Genomic DNA, 17,397 nt, shown 5'->3' with positions numbered 1-17,397 from the left:
AGGCCTTGCTGAGTTGTGGTGGACTCCACCCATTTCGAGCTTCCAGGCCTCTTTGTTTACACTGTCAGCACAAAACCGCCTCCTCAAGCCTCAGCAATTGCGGATACCCCTCCACCTGCCAAGCTGCAGCTCATGGCAGGTCAATCTCAGACTGCTGCGCTAGCAGTGAGCAAGGCTCCGTTGGCTTGGGACCTGCTCAGCCAGGCATGGGAGGATATTTCCTGGTCTGCCGATTGCAAAGACTTGGGGAAAAGCGCAGTATTTAGGCAGGAATGTACCATTCCTCCAGGTACAGACTGTCACGACTTCCCTTGGCTAGGAAAGGGAAATCCCCTGAACCCCTGACCCCTTGTGCTTCCCGGGTGAGGCAACGCCCCACCCTGCTTTGGTTTGCCCCCCATGCACTGCACCCACTGCCCAACCCGCCGCATTGAGATGAACCAGGTACCTCAGTTGGAAATGCAGAAATCACCCATCTTCTGTGTCGATCTTGCTGGGAGCTGTAGACCGGAGCTGTTCCTATTTGGCCATCTTGGAACTTAACTCTTATAAAGACATACAGAGTGTTATAATGGACATTGGGGACTCAGAGGGAGGAAGGATAGGAGGGCAGTGAGGGATGCAAAACTACCTATTGGGTACAATGTACACTGCTTGGGTGATGGGTACACTAAAATTCACTGTTGAGTGAGAATGCAAATTAGTACAACCTATATGGAACACAGTGTGGAGATTTCTCAAAGAACTGAAAGTAGAAATATCATTTCATCCAGCAATCCCACTACAGGATATCTACCCAAAGGAAAAGAAGTCATTATATTAAAAAGATACCTGCACACATGTTTATCACAGTATCATTCAGAATTGCAAGGACATGGAATCAACCTTAGTGCCCATCAACCAATGAATGAAGAAAATTGAGTGTGTGTGTGTGTGTGTGTGTGTGTGTGTGTGTGTGTGTATCTATATCTATATACACACCATAGAATACTACTCAGCCATAAAAAAGAATGAGGACATCTTCCTAAGTGAAGTAACTCAGAAACGGAAATCCAAGTGCCACATATTGTCACTTACAAGTGGGAGCTAAGCTGTGGGTACACAGAGGCATGCAGAGTGGTATAATGGACATTGGAGACTCAGAGGGAGGGAGGACAGGAGGATGGGGAGGGATGAAAAACTATCTGATGGGTACAATGTACACTACTTGGGTGATGGGTACACTAAAATCCCGTATTTCACTATTACACAATGTATCCATGTAACAACAACAACAAAAAAATCACTTGTACCCCTAAAGCTATTGAAATAAAAACATTAAAAGAAATAGGTCGGGCATGGTGGCTCACACCTGTAATCCCAGCACTCTGGGAGGCCAAGGTGGGCAGATCACGAGGTCAGGAGATTGAGACCATCCTGGCTAATACGGTGAAACCCCATCTCTACTGAAAATACAAAAAAAATTAGTCAGGTATTGTGGCGGGCGCCTGTAGTCCCATCTACTTGGGAGGCTGAGGCAGGAGAATGGCGTGAACCAGGAGGTGGAGCTTGCAGTGAGCCAAGATCACGCCACTGCACTCCAGCCTGGGCAACAGAGCGAGACTCCATCTCAATAAATAAATAAATAAATAAATAAATAAATAAATAAATAGATAGATAGATATGAGCTATTAAGCTATGAAAAGACGAAAAAAGTTGCAAAAGTTTAAAGATAGTCATTGCATTGTTTAAAGTTATTTTAAAAAAACAAATAATACACACTTGTTTGCATAAAGAAAAAGTTGTCTATGAATTCCACCACCCAGAGATGACTACTAACAGTGTCTGTCTACCTGTATACACATTTTTTACAATGTTGTTTAGAGTGAAAAATTGTAGACAACCTGAAAGTCTTTAAATAGGAAATTAGTTAAGTAAATTACACTTCACCATTGAAAAGTGTTCACCTTATATGATTCAGTTTAAAGAGTAGGCCAAGCAACTATAAAGTAGTTTTCCCCTACTTCCTTCAAAAAAATATTAAAACTTGAACATTAAGACTCTATAAAAACTGCCAATTTTTTGCAGACAATAGAGGGAAAAAGAGCATGTTAAGTGTCCATGTAGGTGCTAGTAGAAAAATGAAGACTTTGGAAAAGAAACTCTGTAGGACAACTGACCCAGTTTCTTTAAAAATAAAATTGCAGATAGGAAACAAGATGGTAGGAGGAGCTTGAAAATAGATTTGAGACACACCGGGTATTTGTAACGTACAGACCTTACTTGGATTTCTATTCAAACCAAATTTTAAGAAGTATATTGCCAATGTATTAATATTTGTTGAAGCTAGGTGATAGCTAAATGGAATTCATTACACCTCTCTACTTTTGTATATGTTTGAAACTGTCTATAAAATTTTTTTTTAAAGCAGTTTACAAAACAAGGTAATGTTTTGTCAGTGTATAGCTGGAGTTAGTAAGTTACAGGTGTTTTTCTTTTTTTTCTTTAATTTCTGTTTTTTCTATGACTTCCAATGGGTTTTTATTTTTAAATCATAATTGGAATAATTATTATACACTTTAAATATTGAAACATCTTCAGTGTCCAGCATGAATTTATCTTTACCTTTTATGTAAGTGTATGTTCTCAAGTTTTTCACGATTATTTATAATACATTTATATTCTACTTTTAATCCCAAATATATTCATGAAGTCTACTTGAATTGTTAGGAATTCAGAGATAATAATATTGACATTTGTGTATAATTTTATATTCTTGTTTCAGATTCCCAAATGCTGGAAAATCCTCTTTGCTAAGTTGTGTTTCTCATGCAAAACCTGCAATTGCAGATTACGCATGTAAGTGTAATTTGATTGTACTTTTTAATGAGTGGAGGTAAACTTTTAAAGACTAATATTTCTCTGAGAATGAATAAAATGATAACTCTGAGGGTATCCTTAACTGGAAAATTTTTGGCAGATAGACTACTGTTGCACAGGCCAAAGTGCAGTGGCATGATCATGGCTCACTGCAGCCCAGGCTCAAGCCATCCCCCTGCATCAGCCTCCCATGTAGGTGGGACTACAGGTATGTGCCACCATGCTTGGCTAACTTTTTTTTTTTTTTTTTTTTTGTGGGGACGGGTTTCGCCATGTTGCCCAGGCTGGTCTTGAACTCCTAGGCTCAAGTGATCTCCCACCTTGGCCTTCTAAATTGCTGGGATTATAGGTGTGAGCCACCCTCCCCAGCCATATTTTCCATTAATCTTTGAAACCTCTATACCCCTCAGCAAAGTTGCTTAAACAGGTTAGACACTTACTTTATTGCATTTATTTTTCTGTCACAGAATCGTTTATTTGGTTTAGTTAGGATTTTATGAACCACTTACCCTTTATCAGGAACTGTGATAAGTACCAGGAAGGTACTTATCATTCATTTAGCAGATACTTATTTTTGGAGCCACATTAGGTTCTGGGATTACAAAGACTGATAAACAGAAACAGCTCCTGTTTTGACTTGTATTGAGTTTGTAGACTAGTGGAGTAAGGCATACATATCACTAATAAATATAAGGGAATATGAAAGGGTACTATGAAAGAGTATAGATGACTGCTCTAGGCTTCCTTAAGGATGTGTGATTTTTGGACTGAGATATGAGGAATAATTATGAGTTAATTAGTAAAATAGAGTGGAGGGTGAAGGGTCTTTAATCAGAGGAAACAGTATGTACACAAAGGCTTAGTGGTGGCAGGGATTAGATTTGTGTGTCTAGAGAACATGAAGTAAGGGAAAGAATCGAGATGAGCCTGGAGATGTAAGAGAGCATGTCACATAGACCATTTAGGCTGTATTTGATTTTTATATCTTAAGTGCAATTGGAAGCATTTAAGCAAGGGATAAAATGCTTAGGTTTGCTCCTCACAGAGATCTCGGCCTGTAATGTAGAAAATGGATTGGTGTGGGACATGAAGGGTCTGAGACAACCAGTTAGTAGGCTCTTGTGGTAGCTAGATGAGATATAAAAGAAGCTTTGGTTAAAAGTAGTGAGTATGATAAGATCTCTGCCATCATTAAAAGGACACGGAATGCCATTAACTTGGAAAATAAAATCAAGCCATTCTAAAATTAGACTGTGACGAAGTAGAGTGAAGTTTGGACTAATTGCTATAAATCACAAGACCAATATTTGTTATAATATATGTAGGACTTGAGAAGGAAGAGCAAAAAGTCATAGGAAAGAGGCTAGCGTAGGATTGATGAGGCTTAAGGATAACAATGAGAAGGAACTAGAGGATAACTGAATGAGAAGGAACTAGAAAAATTTCACCCACAGATCCAGTGATAGAAACTTAATATCTGACCCTCCTGAACATCTATCACACACCTTAAAGTGCAATAGAAGAACGTTGAGGTTCAGTAATTACATTAGGCCTATACAGATTATAAAAATCTGTGTTTGTCTTTTTCCAAATACTATTTATTCATTTATTTTAGAGACAGGGTCTAGCTGTGTCACCCAGGCAGGAGTACAGTGGCATGATCATACCTCACTGTAACTTTGAACTCCTGGGCTCAAGTAATCCTCCCACCTCAGCCTCTGGAGTAGCTAGGACTACAGGTGCGCTGCCATGTCTGCCTAGTTTTACATTTTTTGTAGAAACAGGATCTCACTATGCTGCCCAGGCTTATCTTGAACTCCTAGCTTCAAATGATCCTCCTGCCTTGGCTTCCCAAAGCATTGGGATTACAGACATGAGCCACAACACTTGGCCCTCCAAGTACATGTTAAATAGCAAAGATAATAATAGTTTCCATTTTAGCAAATTAGAACAAAATCTGAATTGAAATATTGTTTATGCATAATACCAAGACAGTTTTGAGAGTACCAGCCCTAAAATAAATTCTAGCCTTAATTTATTGCTGTGTTTCCTTTTAGTTACAACATTAAAGCCTGAACTTGGAAAGATAATGTACAGTGATTTCAAACAGGTAGGTATTTTTAAAGTAAAACACTATATTAGAAGTCAAAAGTACTCGGTTTTGGTACGTACTTGGATATTACAGTATTTGCCTGTTTCTGTGGTGTTAGGGGAGAAAAAGTAACAAGATTTTGTTTATGCTAAGTGAAACTGGTCAAATTAATTCTGAGCACTATCATAATATATTTAATTTCTTCTTCCAAAGATTAGGTCCAGTTTATCCCTACAACATTATGTCTTCTTCTTAGCCTTAGTTGCTTCTTATTGCAAGTCTTTCTTTTATTACTATATTGGATTATTTATCTTCATTTTTTAAAAATGCTCTCTAAAGTTCATGGTAATGATTTTATTCCAACTTTCTTTTTTTGAGAAAGAAAATGTTTTAATGGAGTTTTGGTCTCAACCAGCTATTAAAATTCGTTTTTTCCTTCATAAGTAACAACAGTGGATCTTCTGTATAATTAGAAAAAAACTAAAAAAGGAAAGTAACAATATTTAAAATATAATGTACAATCTAGTAGTTGTGCTCCTTAGCATTTACCCATGTACATTGAAAAGTTATGCACACACAGAAGTCTGCACATGGATGCTTATAGCAGCTTTATTTGTAATTACCAAACCTTGGCCAAGATATCTTTCAGTAGGTGAATGGGTAAATAAACTGTGATATATATTTAGACAGTGGATTATTATTCAGCTCTAAAAAGAACTGGGCTATCAAGCCTCAGAAAGACCTAGGGGAACCTTAAATGCGTAATGCTAAGTGAGAGAAGCCAATCTGAAAAGACTGTATGATACTGTATGATTCTAACTATATGACATTCTGGATAAGGCAAAGCTGTGGAGACAGTAAAAAAAAAAAATGAATGATTTCCAGGGTTAGGGAGGAAGGAGAGATGAATAGGCAGAGTACAGAGAACGTTTAGGGTACACTATAAAGTACAATACATATAGTAAAGTATGATACTGTATAATATTACAGCAACATTGTGTTGCTGTAATGGTAGACACAGTATACATTTGTTAAAATCCATAGAATGTACAGCACCAAGAATGCAACAATGTAGAGTATAGATTTTGGGTGCTAACGATGCATCAATATAGGTTCATACAGTTTTATGACATAATTTATAATTAAGAAACATAAAAAAGTATTTGGTTATAATAGTGATAATAACAGTAAAAGATAAAACCAGTTATAATATAGAATGTTAACTGTAAGTAAAATTGTATTAAATATAGGATAATATGAATATATAGAACAATATTTAGAGGAAAAGAGATCATTTATACCTAATTTTTAAGGGAAATCAGTAGAGGAAATTTCAAGACATGAGACTTCTGTTGTGCATGCTGCTTTGTCAGCTTCCTTTAAGACCCTGAATTATTTATCTACACTGGGCAGGGGATGTCGAGTACTGCCTCTCATTCTTTATTGCACTTCAGAATTATCTGGGTGGTCTAAGAACAGCAATGATGAGTGATGCTTAGGCCCCAGAGATTTGAAACTAAATCTCTTGGGGGTAGGGCCTGGGCATTTGTAGCTTTTAAGAGTTCCCTACGTGATTATGATGCACAGTGAGGTTTGAAAAGCACAAGTGGCCGGGTGTGGTGGCTTACACCTGTAATCCCAGCACTCTGGGAGGCCAAGGCGGGTAGATCACAAGGTTAGGAGATCGAGACCATCGTGGCTAACATGGTGAAACCCTGTCTCTACTAAAAATACAAAAAAAAACACAAAAAATTAGATGGGTGTGGTGGTGGGCGCCTGTAGTCCCAGCTACTCTAGAGGCTGAGGCGGGAGAATGGCGTGAACCTGGGAGGTGGAGCTTGCAGTAAGCCAAGATTGCCCCACTCCACTCCAGGCTGGGTGACAGAGCGAGACTCTCTTAAAAAAAGAAAAGAAAAGCACAAGTGTAAAATGATGGTTAATAATGATTATTCCCTCTAAAAGGAGTCTAGGAAACTGTATTCTTTTATTAGGTTGGTACAAAAGTAACTGTGGTTTTGGCCATTAAAAGTGACAGCCAAAAGTAGGAGAAAGTAGGAGAGCCACAACTACAACTTGGGTTTGTCGAGTGCTGTTTCACCTGACTGATCTTACTTGAATACTGGCACAAAATGAGATGATGACAAGGTGACAAGGAAGCATGCTCAGGTGAATGAACTTCTAGATAACAGAACTCTGCTCCTCATGTAATGCCATGAGATTTGCTTAAGTATAAACAATAATGACCTACAAAAATGTGAAGCATTAACAAACATGGCACTGCAAAGAACAGGTGAGGAGAATCACACCTCTATTAATGTAGTAAAGTCTCTTAAAAGTAATGCCAAAACCACAGTTACTTTTACACCAACCTAATACTTTGTAAGAGTGGTCGATAATCCTGCTAGTATAATATGAACAGAAAAGGAACAATTGGTGCCAAATAAATAATTACAAACTGAATTTAAAATACAGAGCTGTACCTGGTAAATGTCTGCTGAATTAATAACCTCATAGATTTTACGAATTCGGAGTATAAAGGTTGAAATTCTGTGAAAAGTTCATATTGGACAATACCATTTAGGAAATTATAAATAAATTTTAAACTAGGGGCTAGTGTGGTGGCTCACGCCTGTAATCCCAGCACTTTGGGAGGCTAAGGTGAGAGGATCACTTGAGGATAGGAGTTTGAGAGCAGCCTGTGCAAGACAGCGAGACCCTGTCTCTACTAAAATTTTTTTAGTTAACTGGGCATGGCGGTACGCACCTGGAGTCTTAGCTACTTGGGAGACTGAGGTGGGAACATAGCTTGAGCCCAGGAGTTTGAGGCTGCAGTGAGCTATGGTCACACCACTGCACTCCAGCCTGGGTGACAGAGCAAGATCCTGTCTCTAAAATAATAATAATAAATAAATAAATGTTAAACTAATCTGTAAAATTCCTAGATTATTAGATTAATAGTAAATGTGGGACTCTAATATCTGATAACAAAAGATTTTAATTCTTAATACTGTACATTAATTTTACTTTTATACTTGGCTTTTCAAAGATGTAGTGGTAATCATAAGTTAGGAACTGTTTATATTTGAAATATCTTAAAAATTTGGGGATGTAATTGAACTTGCGGTTTTCATACATTTTCCTTTTTCATTAACCATTTAACTTTGTATTAGATATCAGTAGCTGATCTTCCGGGTTTAATAGAAGGAGCACATATGAACAAAGGAATGGGCCACAAATTCCTCAAGCATATAGAAAGAACTAGACAACTACTTTTTGTTGTAAGTCATATGTATACTAATGTGATATTCAAATAAATTGAAAACCAGTGAATTTAGTTTTTCTAGAATTTTTTTATAAATAAGAAAGTGGTAGCATATGTTACTCCACTAAGTCTTTTATAATATGGGGATGGAAGTGACATTGTTTACTATATCATATGTAAGTTTGGCCATACTTGCCAACATGTATTTCTTTAAGATTTCCAACATACTACCATATTATATAGTATCATAGTATCTCTTTCATTCTTCATTGATGATGCTAGAGTTATATATGAGATTGTCTTCATACAAATTGTCTTATCCTAGTTTTTAATTTTATTAATAACTGTAATTTTATCAGAATAATTAAAGTTATCTTAACACCTCGATTTCTGTTACTTATTTTGAATTACTAAGTAACAAGTATAGAGAAATTGTTTTTAGCTTGAGGGAGTAAAACATTTTTAAACATAGAAATGTATAGCTATTCTTTGTATGTTAAAGGCTGTCTCTTTCCTTCTCCTTTTTTTAGGTTGATATTTCTGGATTTCAGCTTTCTTCTCACACTCAATACAGGACAGCTTTTGAAACCATAATACTGCTTACAAAAGTAGGTTTTCTGTTTTATTGTGTTCTGTATTTGGTCTAATACATAGGAATGTAAGACTATATGAAATAACATAATTACAGTCTATACATACTCCGCCTTTAAAGCTTTGATGTCAGTTAAAGAATTACTTAAACTTGTTGTCTCCATTTCCTCTACATTCATTTGCTCCTCAAACTACTGCAGTGGATAAAACACTCCTGGGCTTCCAAATCCGCATTACATACTTCCCAGATTTTTATCTTGCTTCAACTTTGGCACATTGTCTAATTCCTCTTGTTTCTCATTCTTAGTTTTGTGACCGGTAATCTTCTGGTTCTATTTCTACTCTTACACTATTTCTCAGTCTACTTTTTAGGCTCTTTTTTCTCATCCTTTAAGTAACATTATTCAGAGTTCTGTCCTAACCTTATTTTCTATCTTACCCACTCCCGTTGCTTTAGTTACAATTAATAATATTGATGACTGCCAGATCTGTGGCTGATACCTAAATCTTTTCATTGTTCTTTCTTTTTTTTTGAGACAGAGTCTTGCTCTGTCTGCCAGGCTGTAGTGCAGTGGCATGATCTCGGCTCTCTCTGTCTCCCGGGCTCAAGTGATTCTCCTGCCTCAGCCTCCCGAGTAGCTGGGATTACAAGCGTGTGCCACCACGCCCGGCTAATTTTTGTATTTTTAGTAGAGACAGGGTTTCACCATGTTGGCCAGGCTGGTCTCAAACACCTGACCACAGGTAATCCACCCGCCTCGGCCTCCCAGAGTGTTGGGATTACAGGTGTGGGCCACTGCACCTGGCCTTTGTTGTTCTTTAGACCAGATGCCCATTGGACATCTTCTTTGACTAGATGTCCCATTAGTCACTTAAACTTAATATGGATAAAAGTAGACTTTTAAAAAACTTTTCGGCCATCCCCATAACTTAGTGAATGTGTAAGCTATGATATACTGATTCTTCTCACCACCTACACAAGCCCTGTCAGTTTTTTATCCTAAATCTCTCTGAAATCCATCCTCTTGTCTTCATCTACGCTGTTATAATCATCAGCCCTTCTTATTGGAATATTGAATCTGGTCCTTTCCAGTCTCCCTGTGTCCTGCCTTGCTTCTCTCCAGTCCATTTTTTATATGGCAGCTAGAGTGATCTTTGTAAAAGCACCAAGCTGATGCTGATGTTCCCTGCCTAAAACACTTTGATGGACCCCCATAGCTGTTAGGTTAAAGTCTAACCTGAGCATGATTTATGAAATCTGCAAATTTAGGCCCCTACCTAGCAGTCCTCCTCCGTAACCCTCTCCCCTAGATGCTATATTTCAGCCATGTGATTTCTCTCTAAGACAACATGGTATTGCCTTACCTCCAGGATTTTATAGATCCTATTTCATTTGCCACTTTTTGTCTATAATGAATAATACTGCTGTGAACATTTGTGTGCAGGTTTTTGTATAGACATGTTTTCATTTCTCTTGGATGTATACTTAGGAGTGGAATTGCTGGATCAGATAGTAATGCTTTGTTTAACATTTTGAGGAACTGCCAAACTATTCTGAATTGGTAGCACCATTGTGCCGTTTTACAGTCCCACCATCAATGTATGTTCCAATTTTTCCACATGAATGTCAACACTTGTTATTGTCTGTCGTTTTTACTTTAATCATCCTAGTGGGAGTACAGTGGTATTTTGTTATAGTTCTTATTTGCATTTCTCTTAAGACTAATGATGCTAAGAATCTTTTTATGTGCTTATTAGGCATTTCTGTGTCTTTGGAGAAAAGTCTGTTCAGATTCTGTGTGCATTACTATTTGTATTATTTGTCTTTTAATTGTTGAGTTGTAAGCATGTTTTATATTTTTGGAAATAAGTCCCTTCTCTTTTTTTTTCTTTTTTTTTTTTTTTGAGATGGAGTCTCGCTCTGTCGCCTGGGCTGGAGTGCAGTGGCACAATCTCGGCTTAATGCAACCCCCGCCTCCCGAGTTCAAGTGATTCTCCAGCCTCAGCCTCCCCAGTAGCCGGGATTACAGGCATGTGCCACCACGCCCATCTAATTTTTGTATTTTTAGTAGAAACAGGGTTTCACCATGTTGGCCAGGCTGGTCTTGAACTCCTGACCTCAGGTGATCCACCCACCTGGCTTCCCAGAGTGCTGGGATTACAGACGTGAGCCACCATGCCCAGCTGGAAATTAAGTCCCTTCTAAGATACATAATTTGAAAATATTTTCTCCCCTTCTGTGACTTGTCTTTTCACTTTTTCAGTGTATTTTTTCTGTATTCTTTGTGGCACAAAACTGTTATTTATTTATTTAATTTTCCAGTTTTATTAAAGTGTAATTGACATAAAAATTGTGTGTACTTAAAGTGTACAGGTGATATTTGGATATATGTGTACCTTGTGAAATGATTAAATCAAGCTAATTAACATGATCCGTCATCTTACATACTATTTTATGTGTGTTGAGAACATTTAAAATCTGTTTTAGCAATTTTCAAATATATAATACATTAACTATAGTCATCATACTGTAAAATAGATCTTCAGGGCTTATTCATCCTATTTAACTGAATCTTTGTTCCATTTGACCAACACCCCTCCATCTTCCTCCCCCAAGCACCCTGGCAACCACCATTTTCTCTGCTACTATGAATTCAACCTTTTAAGATTCCACATATAAGTGGGATTATGCAGTATTTTTTTTTCTGTGCTTGGCTTATTTCACTTAGCATAGTGTTCTCCAGGTTCATCCATGTTGTTATAAACGACAAGATTTTCTTTTTTTAAGGCTGAATAATATTCAGTTGTGTGTGTGTATACCACATTTTCGTTATTCATCCATTGATGGACACTGAGGTTGATTCCATGTCTCGGCTATTGTGAATAATGTTTCAGTAAAAATGGGAATGCAGAGATCTCTTTGACATACTGATTTTATTTCCTTTGGATATATACCCAGAAGTGGGATTGCCGGATCATATGGTAGTTCTATTTTTAATTTTTTGAGAAATCTTTATACTGCTTTTTACAATGGCTGTACTAATTTACATTCCCACTCAACGGTGTTCAAGAGTTCCTCTTTCTCCATATCCTTGACAACACTTGTTATCTTTTGTCTTTTTGATAATAGCCATTCTTCCAAGTGTGAGGAGCTATCTCATCGTGGTTTTTCTTTTCATTTCCCTAATGATCAGTGATGTTGAACATTTTTTCATACATATATTGGTCATTTGTTTGTTGTTGAGAAATGTCAATTCAGGTTCTTTATCCATTTTTAAATCAGGTTTATATTACCCAAAGTGATCTACGGATTCAGCACAATCCATATCAAAATTCTAATGGCATTTTTCACAGAAATAGAAAACAAATCTTAAAATTTGTATGGAACATCAAAAGACCCTGAATAGCCAAAGCAATCTTATCTTGAGCAAAAGGAACAAAGCTGGAAGCTTCACACTACCTAATTTCAAAACCTTCTACAAAGCTATCATAATCAAAACAGTGTGGTACTGGCATAACAGTAGACACATAAACCAATGGAACAGAATCCAGAGCTCAGAATTAAATCCATGCATTTACAGTTAATTTTCGACAAACGTACCTAGAACACACAGTAAGGAAAGGACAGTTTTCTTCGTCAATAAGTGATACTGAGAAAACTGAATATCCACATGCAGAGAAATGAAATTAGATCCTTACTTCACACCATATAAAAAATCAGTTCATAGTTGATTAAAGACTTAAAGCCTGAGACCATAAAACCACTAGAAGAAAACAGAGAAGTTCCATGACATTTGTCTGAGCAATGATTTTTTTTTAATGTGACCCCAAAGCACAGGCAACAAAAAGAAAAATAGACAAGTAGGATTGCATCAAACTAAAAAGCTTCTGCACAGCAAAAGGAACAGTCAGCAGAGTGAAGAGGCAACCAAGGGAATGGGAGAAAATATTTGTAAATCATATATCTGATAAGTGGTTGATATCCAAAACATAAGGAAGCAAAACAACTCTCAATAGCAAGAAAACAACTCAAAATTTTTAATTTTCATGAAATTCCATGTGTTTCATTCTTTTCTTTCCTTTTTTAAAATTAAACTAAAATTTTGTGTAGAGATGGGGTCTCGTTATGTTGTCAAGGCTTGTCTTGAACTCCTGGGCCCAAGCAATGCTCCTACCTCAGCCTCCTAAAGTGCTGAGATTACAGGCATGAGCCACCATGCCCAGTCTTACATATTTATTTATTTTTATTACAAACAGGGCTTCGCTCTATCATGTAGGCTAGAGTGCAGGCGTGATCCTAGCTCATTGTAGCCTCAAACTCCTGGTGGCCTTAAGCAGTCTTCTGCCTTTTATCTATTCTTTTACTTGTGCTTTTCATGTTATATCTAAGAAACAGTTGTTTAATCCAAGGTAACAAAGATTTATTCCTAAGTGCATTTACTTTTTCCAAGAATACTACAGGTATAACATTCAGTGATCATTACTGACATCTGAATTTTATCTGTGTGAAGTCCAGATACCCATATTTGACTCTAGACGCAAAATTACAACTGTCTCTAGGATATCATTTAAGCTAAAACATACTAACACATGACTTAACCAGAGTCATTTTCTGAAATTCTTCCTTTTGTTTTCTGTTGTTGGGATTTATTGCATTTCAGTGATGTGAATGGGTTTTAGAACACCCAGGTCATTAATTACCAAATAAGTAGTTTATACAGAAACCAGTACTAAAATTATTGGGTTTTCTCTTTTGATTTAAAGGAGTTGGAATTGTACAAAGAGGAACTTCAGACAAAACCTGCGCTCTTGGCAGTTAATAAAATGGACTTACCAGATGCCCAAGATAAGTTCCATGAATTGATGAGCCAGCTCCAGAATCCTAAAGGTAAACCTATTTATTCATTTAATTCTAATTTAAAGAATAATTACAATGTACAGAGAATGCTGTTATAATCAGTGGAAAACTGACAGTTTCTGCTCTTTAAAGTCAAGTTTGAAGAAAGAATATACAAAACATGTAAATAACATTGTAACATAATAATTACCAAATTCTAGAATGTTTGATATGGACAGTAAATTAAAGGAGACAAAAGAAAGATTAATTTGAACTAAAAAGGTCAGGCTTCATGAGGAATAAAACTTAAATTGGGCCCATAAGGCATATGTGGGATTTGAATAAAAGGAGGAAAAAGTCAGCATCTACCTGTGAAGTCTTTCACTTTCATTAACATACTTCACAAGCTCTTCATTCGTCTAGTACTGTACATCATAAAATTAAAAACAGAACTAAGAAGTTCTAAAGAAGTATGTTTCTTGGCAAAACTAACTCTATAGGTTTCTGAAGAGGATGAGTCTTCTGAAAAGAACTTCATTTTTCCTGTGTATGTGTGACACAAAAACAGAAGCTGTGACTCCAAAATGATTTATTTGTCTGGAATTTACTTCCTGGACTATATGTAAAGTAACTTAAAGGGATTCTCCACAGTTTTGAATATTGACATTTGCAGAACACTTTCTATCCTATGGCAATGGTGGTTTCATTCAGAGTCTAGTAGAGAACCTCATGCACAAATGAGGAAAAGTAGGGTGTATGGTATGTGGCTAACATGTTTTTCAATAATATGTCTCTGTTTTTATTCTTGGTAACAATTGTTGGAAAATAGATTATAGGTACTAAGACTGTCAAACAGCACCAGAAGGTCCTTTCCTCTCAAAAATCTTTCCCCTGTGTAATCTACATGTTGGAGCTGTCCTTGAGTTAATAAATTACTCATGGGATATAAATATTCTCTGATACTAAATAGCCTTCATTCCTAATGACATTTGCTTTGTATGGTCATTAGTTCTTTTTGCTAGTTGATCTTGCAGAGAAGGGAATTTTCAGAGAAAATACCGAAAGTGAGGGTGACTCAGGAGTCCATAGCTGTTCTGACCTATCGTGAAATAAAATATAGGCCCTTTAGTGATAATCCTGAGTTATCCTCTCTGGACTTTCTTTGGGGCTTTTGAATCTCAGAAAGTAAGCTCCATGTTGTCTTCTCCACCAATCTGTTTCAGTCCAGCCTTTCTAGTTCATATCAGTTAATCCATCTAATCAGTATGCCATCTCCCCAGCCAATCAGTATGCCATGGTGACAGGGAAGAGGTAAAAGTAATATAACAGTTGTTAGCCCTTGTGGGGTGATAGATTGGACTCATCTGAAACTATCTTCCCTTGAATTCTCTATAATCCCTCTTCAGTTTTTGTATGGATCCTAGCATCATTGATGATAAACCCATACTTTGGGGAAGTTAAAGGTCTCCAGTGTACTGAGGCCAAGTAGAATGTCCCAAATCATAAATGATGTTATTATTTTTACAGAAAGTATCTTTCAGAGAATCAATGCTGCCTTGCCTTATTTAACCCCCCCCCCACACAAAATTTATTACTTCCTTAAGTAAGTCATTTTTGTGATTCATCTTCTACTCATACTTAGTTTGGTTTAAAATATATTTATCTAACAAGTATGTTATGTGCCAAGAACCTTACCATAATCAATAGTAAAATCCAAAGGCTCTGAGAACTTATTAGAAAAGGTGAAAAAAGGCATGAAAAATGCTGGTTTTGGTTCCCTGCTTCACAAATCAAACCATTAACATGGTTTTAACTAACTTTCTAAAACAATGGAAATCAGCTTTGTTTGTGCTCTTTCTTTTAGATTTTCTGCATTTATTTGAAGAAAACATGATTCCAGAGAGGACTGTAGAGTTCCAACATATCATCCCCATATCTGCAGTTACTGGAGAAGGAATCGAAGAATTAAAGAATTGTATAAGAAAGTCACTGGATGAACAGGCCAACCAGGAAAATGATGCACTTCATAAGAAACAGTTGCTTAATTTGTGGATTTCTGATACAATATCTTCTACTGAGCCACCATCAAAGCATGCTGTTACTACTTCCAAAATGGATATAATTTAAATATATTAAAAATGGTATTGATGGAATAGTATTTAATGCTTAAAAACAAGGAAATCCTTTCGTCTGTGACAACCTGGAGGACATGTTAAGTAAAATAAGCCAGGCTTAGAAAGACAAATGCTGCATAATCTCACTGTGGAATCTTAAGTTGAACTCATAGAAGGAGAGAATAGAATGGTGGTTATCAAGGGCTGGTGGGGCAGTGGAGGATTGAGGAGATAATGGTCAAAATTTACAAAATTTCAGTTAGACAAGGCAACTGAGTTCAAGAGATCTGTTGTACAGCTTGGTGACTGTAATTAACAACAATGTATTTTGAAAGTCACTGAGTAAATTTTAAGTGGTTTTTCCAAAAAAGCACATAAGGTAATGCACGTTAATTAGCTATATTGAGCCATTCCACAATGTATAGACATTTCAAAACATGTTACACATGATAAATCCAGTTTTTCTACGTCATTTTTTTAAATTATATTTAATTTTTTCATTTTGAAAGTTTTTTCACAGATCTTTTTTTTAGTATTATTACCTTCTGATATATGTGTCATTATTGAAGAACCATACCTTTTAAAGTTATTATTTTGTAATTAAGTATGTCAACAATAAAAAATAACCAGTGGCCAGGCATGGTGGCTCATGCCTGTAATCCCAGCACTTTTCGGAGGCCGAGGAGGGCAGATCACTTGAGGTCAGGAGTTCAAGACCAGCCTGGCCAACATGGCGAAACCCCGTCTCTACTAAAAATATAAAAAATTAGCCAGGCATAGTGGCGCATGCCTGTTGTAGCCCCAGCTACTCAAGAGGCTGAGGCAGGAGAATCGCTTGAACGTGGGAGGTGGAGGATACAGTGAACCCGAGGTCGCGCCACTGCACTCCAGCCTGGGTGACAGAGCTAGACTCCATCTCAAAAAAAAAAGAGAGCTAAAAAATTACATTTTACAAGTTTATGGCCAGCCCACCTGTAATAACATTCTCTGATATTCCTTTACTTAGGATGTCCCTATTGAGATCATTTTTTAAATTTATGTGGAAGGATTCTCTAGATTATTATTAGAATGAGCAATTCAGTTTTGTTTTTGAGCCTGTCTTATACCTGGTTGCACCAAATATATAATAGTTATCTTTTGTGGAGACCTTAAAACCCTAAATTTGAACACATGTTCAATGATAATAAAGATATGACAGAAACTAGAAGATAGATGTTTATGATTTGAGCTTTCGGAAAATTTTCGTTTCTTGAATGTAATAGTATTTTTTCCTGAATTGGAGGAGACTGATCTATATTGTTTCATTTTTCTTTTGTCCTAGTCTATTTCACTTTCTTTTGTCATAATCTATTTAATTTCCCACTTTCTTATTTTAGTAAAGAGAGAATAAATAGCAAGTGCAGGCCAGGCATGGTGGTGCAGGCCGGACATAGCAGTACACGCCTGTAATCCTAGCACTTTGGGAGGCCAAGGCGGGAGGATTGCTTGAGCCCAGGAGTTCATGCCTGAGCAACATAGCAAGACCCTGGCTCTCTATAAAACAGAAAATGCAAACTTTAATATTATCAACAATCAATATATTATAAGAGATTGCAATTTCTAAGTTTCTACCTGAGTGTTTCACAAATACAAACTGGACATT

General features: G+C 36.8%; 1 protein-coding gene and 1 long non-coding RNA gene across 3 annotated transcripts in view; one reads left to right on the top strand and one right to left on the bottom strand.

Moving 5' to 3' along the window:
• LOC129523612 (uncharacterized) overlaps window positions 1–513 on the bottom strand; it is a 32,912-nt gene extending 32,399 nt beyond the window's left edge. Inside the window, exon 1 of the long non-coding RNA XR_008667143.2 lies at window positions 449–513. This is a non-coding gene — a long non-coding RNA (uncharacterized lncRNA). The remainder of the gene's footprint in view (window positions 1–448) is intronic.
• Window positions 1–16,962, top strand: part of GTPBP10 (GTP binding protein 10) — a 35,086-nt gene extending 18,124 nt beyond the window's left edge. For both annotated transcript variants that reach the window (XM_019031757.4, XM_055346654.2), the window contains exons 5-10: window positions 2,765–2,838; window positions 4,917–4,969; window positions 8,122–8,229; window positions 8,744–8,821; window positions 13,569–13,692; window positions 15,506–16,962. In XM_019031757.4, coding sequence (XP_018887302.3) covers window positions 2,765–2,838; window positions 4,917–4,969; window positions 8,122–8,229; window positions 8,744–8,821; window positions 13,569–13,692; window positions 15,506–15,768 — 700 coding nt within the window. In that variant the 3' untranslated portion in view covers window positions 15,769–16,962. The remainder of the gene's footprint in view (window positions 1–2,764; window positions 2,839–4,916; window positions 4,970–8,121; window positions 8,230–8,743; window positions 8,822–13,568; window positions 13,693–15,505) is intronic.
• Window positions 16,963–17,397: the final 435 nt, after the last annotated feature.

Source organism: Gorilla gorilla, chromosome 6 (assembly GCF_029281585.2).
Source record: "Gorilla gorilla gorilla isolate KB3781 chromosome 6, NHGRI_mGorGor1-v2.1_pri, whole genome shotgun sequence".
Lineage (NCBI taxonomy): Eukaryota > Metazoa > Chordata > Mammalia > Primates > Hominidae > Gorilla > Gorilla gorilla.
This window is presented reverse-complemented; position numbering and strand designations above follow the sequence as displayed.